This window comes from Paroedura picta, chromosome 3 (assembly GCF_049243985.1).
Source record: "Paroedura picta isolate Pp20150507F chromosome 3, Ppicta_v3.0, whole genome shotgun sequence".
Lineage (NCBI taxonomy): Eukaryota > Metazoa > Chordata > Lepidosauria > Squamata > Gekkonidae > Paroedura > Paroedura picta.
Window position 1 is genome coordinate 117,389,204 of NC_135371.1, and position 8,748 is coordinate 117,397,951.

Consider the following 8,748-nt stretch of genomic DNA (forward strand, 5'->3'; position numbering starts at 1 on the left):
TCCAGGGCAAATAAGCTGTTGCGTTGGGGAACCGCCCCAAATGAATCTGTGCCGTCGAACACTGTTTGCCCTGCAATCGTAGCTTGAAGAACTTTGATTTCTGTCACTGTTTGCGTTTGCCTTTCACTTTTCCCGTTTGCTCCTGCCATGAGCTGTTTTCTTTTGCAGAGATTAATTTTGATTTCAGGTGGGTTGCCGAGTTGGTCCGAGGCAGCAGAGCAAAATTTGAGTTCAGTGGCACCTTTAAGACAAACAGTTTTATTTAAGGGGTAAGCTTTCGTGTGCAAGCACACTTTTTGCACATGATAGGTCTGTCTGTCTGTCTACTGCCCTCCCCTGAGGCTCTTGAATAAATTTTTGCTGGTCTTAAAAGATGCCACTGGACTCAAACTTTGTAGAAATTATTTATTTATTATATTTATATACTGCTCTCCCCGGAGGCTCATTAGTTTTCATCACATAGGTATTGCTGGTTTGTGTGTACTTGTGCGCATGTACCTGAAGGCCTTGGCTGGGAGTGGGGAGTGGAAGGAAGAGAAGCGGGAGTGCTTATTCTCGAATCATATCACCTGAACATTTCACCACAGCCGAAAAAGAAAACCCTCAAAGCTACTTTTTAAACCCCTTTCTCATATAAAACTGAACACGGTGTTCTTTGACATACATTCTTCCCTCAGTTAGGGGTGCATTTCATGCTCAGGCCTTCTTTGCACATTCTTATAAAAGCAATACCTGAGAGCAATTTACTTAAAAGAAGGACATTAAAGATATGCCTGCAGGCCCATTGGTTACACTGGGAGTCAGGAATTCCAATTGATTTGTATAGACTCCCTTTTTACCAGACAGAAAAGATGCAATGAAAATATAGAATGAAGTTACAGAAATCTGCTTTGGGCCTGTAATGGCAGCCCCTAAAGTGGTCCATTGGAACAGATAAACTGTTTGGGGATTGGAATGACAGCTCCAACAGTGGATTGGGTATAATATAAACATTCTGGCCTTGGAAAGACAGCCATCAGAGTGGAAGGATAGTCCCTCAGAGAGGCATAAGTGTTCTGGGCCTGAAAAGGCAACACCCAGAGTAGAATCATGTTCCATGGAAGTAGTTCTAGGATTGGAACAACAGCCCACTATGTGGAAAAATGATCCTTGGAGTTGGAATCAGTACTCTGGGACTGCAGTGATAGCCCCCAAAGTAGAATGATGGCTCCTGGGAGCAGAATAGAAATTTGGGCTGTCAATCTAGTAGCAGAATACTTATGATCCCAGAAATTTTCATTCCTCTCTGGGGGCTTTCATTTCTAGTTCCAGATCCATTTATCTGCTCCCGGGGACCAACATTCCATTGTGAGGTCTGTTACTAGTCCCTGAGTACTTACTGTGCTAGGACATGATGCATAGGTATAGCTGGTTTGTTTGTGTGTGTATACTTGAACACCTCAGTTGGGGGGGGGGGGTGGAAGAGAAATGGGAGTGCTTATTCACTAGTTCTATCTTCTGAGTCATATTTGGGTCCTTCACTATGCTTTCTCCTGCAATTAAACCCAAAGAAATGGTACCCATATAAACAAAGCTTGTTATTCCTATTTGGAATCTACATTATGCTGTAAGAAACATTATGTATCCACATTATGCTGTATGCTAATTTGCTGTCTACTCTCTACCTATATGTATGGACTTGAAATTCCCATTTCATTGTATCTGAGGAAGTGTACATGCTCAGGAAAGTTTATACCTTGATTAAAACTCTACTGGTCTTAAAGTTGCCTCTGATCTCAAACTTTGTTCTGCCGCTTCAGACCAACATGGCTACCCATCTGAATCTGTCATTCCACTGCCAAAGCAGTGTTTCTGATTCCAGAGACCATCACTCCACTATGGGGACTTTCATTCCAGTCCCAAAATGGCTTTATTTTGTCCCAGGGGCCCGTTCCACAGTGAAGGCTGTCATTCCAGTCCCAGAACACTTTGGCTACTCCCAAGGACTGTTATTTCACTCTGGGGGGCTTTCCTTTCCCCTACCACATCCATTTACCTGGTCCCAAGTAACTTCATTCCACACTAGGGACTTTCATTCTAATACCAGATCAGTTTGTCTGCTCCCAGGGGGCTGTCATTCCAGTCCCCTGAGCAGGATTCTCAAAATCAGTTCCGCAATTTCTTTGCAACATTAAATGATGTCAATGGAGCCAATACAAGTCATTTGACATTTCTGGATCCAATGGACCTTCAACAACTCCCATTGTCTTCAGTGGGCATTCTTGTAATTCATTTCAGTACATTCATAACCGACATAATAAATTTTAATTCTTTTTCAGTCTCAAGCTAAAGGGAATTCAGAGGCAATTTATCTTTATTGCAGTTCTTGCAATGCATGATTTAAAAACAACATGGGAAGGCCTCTGATTTCATGCATGTCAGACCTTTCCAAGCTGTTCTATTTATGTACACAAGCATGATATATGCAGCCATAAGAAGCCATGATGTACCCAGCCAGATCATAAGAGCCCATCTGGATCAGACCAGTAGTCCACCTACACTAGCATCCTGTTCAATACAATGGCCAAACCACTTGCACTGCAGGAGCTCCAAACAGAACTAGTGGTCAAGCCCTTTCCCTGATGCAGCCTCATAGCATTTGGAATGAAGTTTCCTGCATCTGGAAGTTTCCTTTGCTTACCATAGCTAGTAGCTTCTGATGAACTATGACTTACCTTGGCTAGTAGCATCTATGAATTTATTTAATCCCTTTGTAAAGCTATTTGTGGTTGCGGCCATCACTACCCTCCATTGGCAATAAATTCCAAAATATAATTGTTGAGTGAAGAAATATTTATTTTTGTCTTGAACCTATATCTCGTCAACTTCAATGGGTTCCCCTAAGTTTTAGTATTATGGGAGAAGGAGAGAAATTCACTTTCTCTACCATGTGCATAATTTTATAAATTTCTGTCATGGGTCCCCTTAATTGCCATTTTTCTTTTTTAGAAATGTTAATACTTAAATTTTATTATTCCACTATACAACAGATACACATAACCATACATTAGTAAAATATACTGGAGAAAAATACCAGGTGGGAGGGGACTGGGGAAACAACTGGGTATGGGTAATTGTTTAAAAAGCATACAATTTCCATGTTACAATTTCTCCTCTGTAGCCTGAAGATCATTTGTAATTCCAGGAAAGCTCCAAACCTTCCTGTTTATAGTTCATGGAACCTCAAGATACATAATAAAGATGGATATCTTTAGTTACTGTATGCCATAATGAGAGAAGCTAATTTTTTACAGCACTGTTAAGATCAGAAAGAATGTTCATGTGGGATGGTTTGTGTGTACAAAAGAGTGTATTCAGTATCTAGTCCCACTCACCTTTAATGAAGTGCACAGGTTTTTAAAAAGAGGGAGAAGAATCTTTTTCTTCTCATTTGTCCCAGGTAAGATGAATCAAAGTCTTGATTACAGATGGATCCACAATCTAACAGTTGCCACCAGTCAATCATGGAGCTGTGGAGTGAGGCCATAGGTGTCTTGGTTGCAGAAATACTGAGACACTTCAGCATTCCAATTGGCAGATGGATAAAGTAAAGGTAAAGGTATCTCCTGTGCAAGCACTGAGTCATGTCTGACCCTTGGGGTGACACCCTCTAGCATTTTCTTGGCAGGCTCAATACAGGGTGGTTTGCCATTCCCTTCCCCGTTCATTACCGTTTTACCCTCCAGCAAGCTGGGTACTCATTTTACCAACCTCGAAAGGATAGAAGACTGAGTCAACCTTGAGCCGGCTGCTGGGATCAAACTCATGGTCAGAGCTTCAGACAGCATGTCAGCTGCCTTACCACCCTGTGCCACAAGAGATTCTTGGATAAAGTATAGGAAGCTATTAATAAGACATGCATACTGTAGTTCCCTTAGGCACTGAGCAGGAATTGTGTTTTGCTGTGAGATAAGAGAGGACCTGAAATACTATAATCAACCTGAATTAGAAGGTCAACTGATTATTGTGTCAGGACTTATAATGCTAGAAATGTGGTGATTTCACTTTGATTTGAAGCATCAAGAATTGTGGTTGAAGAGTACTGCTGAAGAGTACTACTTATAGGGGATCTCTGGGACTTTTCTTTGGCAGGAGTTGCCAGAGAGATTCAGCTAGTTTAGTCATGTCAGAAGTTGTGAACTTTTCCTGAAAGCATAGCAGGTTCATAGGTTCCACCTTGATCATTGGTAAGAGTGTTGCTCCATTAGTGCTCTCATATTGCCAGCAGCTTCCATTCAGCTTTTACACCTCTTCTTTCAGAAGCAGCAGCTATCTTGCCACAGAGGTGCCACTAGGCCTGCTGCTGCACCTCATGGTCAAGATGAAGATTCAGCAGGCTACTCTCGCTCATAGCAGACAGAAAGATAGTAAACCGCCATGAATACAGCTGGTCACACTGATCAGCCATATGCAACAAGAAAGCAAAGTCATTGTACGCATCTGGAATGCTACAAATGCCTCTCTTCTCTTGCACTTGCTTAAAAGAATACTTCTGCAGTGGCTGCCACATTAGCCACAGAAGTGGGTAAGCCCCCACCACCCCATAGAGGACTATCAAGAATAGGTAGGTAGCCATCAGCTTTTGCAGGATGAAAGCTAAGCTGTGGGTACAAAGGAAAGTAGAGTAGCCAGTGAGGTTTCCTGTGTCCAGCCAGCAAATGTGCTTGAAAGAGATGGCCCCTACAAAGATGGAGACATAGCTTAGTACAATCAGGCTCTTGGCAACTTTGAAAATTGTCTGCCCTGTGTAGACCATGTAGATCAAATTGGCACTTTCCATATGCGTCCTAAACCTGCAGATCTTTTCAAAGAGTGCACGTGCCTGCTCCCTGTCCTTCCAGTCTAGAATAGTAGAGGATGAAGGAGAAATTAACTGTTCTTGACACATTCCAATATCCAAGGATTTGGATGGTCCAAGGAATTGCTGGCAGGCCATTTCTGAGAGAGCCTTAGTAGTCCAAGGTGACTCAAAGCATTTCCTGAGGATGGACAAGAAGTGTTCAATCTTTGATGAAGTCTTAGGATACCTGAACCAGAAGTTACTGCTTGCCATTAAGAGCAGTGAGTTGACAAGTGCCAGATAAGGAAAATACTTGGAAAACCAAGGCAAAGCTTTCTGATAGCAGATATGACTAATGTACAGATACTGCTGGTAGTCAAGGCTGATTGAGCGGCCACTGCTTACAACAGAAAATTCATGATTGATGGCATGATCTGTAGTTCCAAGTGCGGTCAGAGCTGCTATGGTTTCATTCAGTTTGTTATTCAGTGGCAAGCAGGTCATCTGGTCAATGGAGATGAGCAGAGTGCCCGAGAGAAGGGAGACCATCAGCATCAGTAGCACGAAGAAATCCATCATGACATCCCACCAAGGCTTTAGCATCTGGAACCGGACATGGCTGTCATTGAAGAAAGTCACTTCTGTCAGAGTAAACATAGCTAGGAAAAACAAGGGAATAAGACCTCAGTAAAGTTATTGGCCATTACATAAGGCAAGGTGAACCTAATGGAATAACTGGAGGTTCCGCCTTTGAGTTTGGATTTTGTTCAGAGAGGTTTGTAACAAAGAATAAAACAGAATTCTGAAATAATCAATCATTGGAATAAGCTGAACTGTTACTAGAAGTGCAATTCTTTCAGCTTTCTAACTACAAGTGGATGTAGGCTCCATTCATTTAAGTTAAGTTGAAACAAAGTGATGAAAAATTTGTTTTCTCCCATTGTATCTGAAGAAGTGTGTGTGCACACAAAAGCTCATACATTTAATAAAACTTTGTTGGTCTTAAAGGTGTCCCTGGACTCTAAATTTGTTCCGCTGCTTCAGACCAACATGGCTACCCGCTTGAATTGGTTTTCTTAACCATAATCAAATGTTCATTAAGGAGGTCTGACTCTTAGTTATCCAAAAGAAAATCTATTTTGAGAAAACAAGTATATTTTCCTGCTTTTGTTGTCACAGAACTAAGAGACAGAAGAATATCTGCATCACACTGGGCTCCATGGTCCTATTTATTTGGACTGGGTTGTCATGAAATCTAATGAAAACCGTGCAGGGTGTATAGAATATATGTGCTCTTATACCTTCTTGTTTCATTATACTGCATAAATTAGCTTGAATTAGATACAGCGCATTAAGCCTGCTTATAGCTTTCTGTAAGAACTCCAGACCATAATTTCTCCATTTCACTCTCCTAGTGCACAGTTGGCATCCTTAAGAAATGTATTTAGCTAGCATGAACTAGCTCTAATAACAGTGGCAGTAAATTTCCTTATCAAATGTTGGATATCCTGCATCCCTGCAAAAGAACACTGATTCTGTAAATGCCAACTTGTTTTTAACTTTTACTTCAGTGTCATTTTTCATTTTACTTCTTTATGTTCATGTCATCTGTGTGCTAAATGGAACGTTACTCTTTAGTATGCTGAAAAGCAGAGCTTAGAATCATGTTGTTTCACTCATTCTGCATACTATCAGCATCATGGGACATGCAAAGTGGATCTGGATTAACTTTCCTCCATATGGCTTGGATAAGTAATTTTAAACCATTCTTAGATTCAGTTTAAATAGTTGAGAAAATGCATGTGTTGTGATTTACTCATAATCGCTTTTATATATGCTGGTATAATTTGTGTGTCTGATTTTATCATATCTAAGTTTTTAACTAGAGCGATAGGGTGATTATTAGTTGGGGACACAAGGCTTTCACATAGAGTATGAAATAAATAAGCATTACGTTATTTGCTCCTTCATGTAATAAGAGGGGCTGAATCCAACCAAAAGCTTCAGTCTTCGTTTTCTTTCTGTCGCTGCCAGAATTGCAGAGAACAGGTCTAACTCAGCAATATAAGCAGAGGCACACTTTTTCTTCCTTGTTTGCTGTCATCTAGCCCACAGGCTGGATTTGGCTTTCTACCATCATCCCATTGCCAGAAAGCAGAAGAAAACCCTTTCCTTAGTCAAGTGCTGCAGCTGTTTGGTAATAAAGCTGCCTCACTAGGTAGCAAAGTATAACTGCTCTGGGACAAAACTGATCTCCTGCTACTTATGATGGAACTGCTTAATTGTAGAAGAAATTGTTCCCCCACCCCTGGCTTCATGCTATATTCTTTAATAGGAAGGACTGTGCAGATACACAGCTCTGTTTGGATTAGATTATATAGCCTGGGTCTAGTTTGTGCTTCTGGCCAGCTTCTTTCATAGAATCATAGAGTTGGAAGGGACCTCCAGGGACTTCTAGTCCAACCTCCTACAAAATCCAGGAAACTCACAACTACCTGCCCACCCACAGTGACCCCAATTCCATGCCCAGATGATGGCCACTCCCCAAACCAGAATCCCTCGTCAGTTTGGCCTGGAAGAAATTCACTTCCTGATCCCAAAGTGGTGATTGCCATTTCCCTGGGCATGCAAGAAAGGGCCACAAGAGCTAAGCCCCAACACAGTCCCTTCTGCCCGCTTACTCGAAATCTGCCTAAGTTCACAGAATCAGTATTTCTGTCAGATGGAGACCCACCATCTCCACGGAAACCTGTTCTCTAACTGTCAGGAACTACTTCTGGATGTCTAGCTGAAAGTTCTTCTGAATTAATTTCAACCCACTAGTTCTGGTTCGACCCTCTGGGGCAACAGGAAACAACAGAAAACAACTCTTTCTCCAGTCTTTCTTTCTTCATCTCCATCCAACATCATATTCTAACTCTCATTCCTCACCTGCAGGCATGTGAGTCTCTCTCCTCTGCTGTCCTCACTCTTTATGGATCCTTCTTTCTCAGGCTGTTTCTCCTTTGGTTGTGCTTTGAGCCAGTGCACAACTACTGTTGTGCTCAAAACAAGTGGCTTTATCCCATCTCCATGGCAGCCACATGCTGGAGGAAAGGATTGGAGTAAATAACAAGGTTATTTGCCCAAGATGCATTTCCTTTCCAAGTGACCACTGCCAATCACAATTTGCTCTCCCTATTTATTTCCGCTTCCATAAAGCACATAGGGTATATGAAGATATTAAAGAAAGGTATTGGCTGAAAACAATAAATAAATGATGGTTTCCATAGCTATTATTAAAACATTTATTTTACTTTTTAATCTCCAAAGAGCTCAGGCAGGATTTATAGTCTCCTATCCACCTTTATAGTCTCCTATCCACCTGAGTACCCAGCTTGCTGGGGGGTAAACGGTAATGACTGGGGAAGGCACTGGCAAACCACCCCGTATTGAGTCTGCCATGAAAACGCTAGAGGGCGTCACCCCAAGGGTCAGACATGACTCAGTGCTTTTACCTTTACCTTTTATCCACCTTTTATGTTTTTATTTATTTTTTAAAACATGTCTATAATATAGACTCTGTATTGCTTTATAGTTAAACTCCTGCTCCTGGTGGGTATTAATTTGGCAACCATTTGAGGTGACATTTGAAGCAGGGCTTCATTTGTAAAAAACACAAAAATACAGTAGGGTTTATGCAGCAGGAAAAAAAAACTTGCATGTGCATTTGGCCATTCTGTTTAGGGCTTTAAAAGTTAAGATTGGCACGATGAATTGTAACCGGAAATTTGTATTGACAGAGTAATTTTCAGATCAAAGGTGTAATATGCTCCCTTCTGATAAACCTACCAAGAAACTGGCAGCAACATTTTAACCAACTGAACTTTGCACAGTTTTCAAATGCAGCCTCAGATAAAGCATATTACACTGACCTAGCCTAAAAGAGA

General features: G+C 41.4%; 1 protein-coding gene across 1 annotated transcript; it reads right to left on the reverse strand.

The window, feature by feature from the left end:
* Positions 1-2,709: 2,709 nt before the first annotated feature.
* On the reverse strand, positions 2,710-7,881 carry LOC143832635 (volume-regulated anion channel subunit LRRC8D-like). Its single transcript, XM_077327324.1, has 2 exons — positions 7,751-7,881; positions 2,710-5,478 (listed from the first exon to the last, which is right to left on the reverse strand). The coding sequence occupies exons 1-2, from the start codon at positions 7,758-7,760 to the stop codon at positions 4,331-4,333; spliced, it is 1,158 nt and encodes a 385-aa protein (XP_077183439.1). The 5' UTR covers positions 7,761-7,881; the 3' UTR covers positions 2,710-4,330.
* Positions 7,882-8,748: the final 867 nt, after the last annotated feature.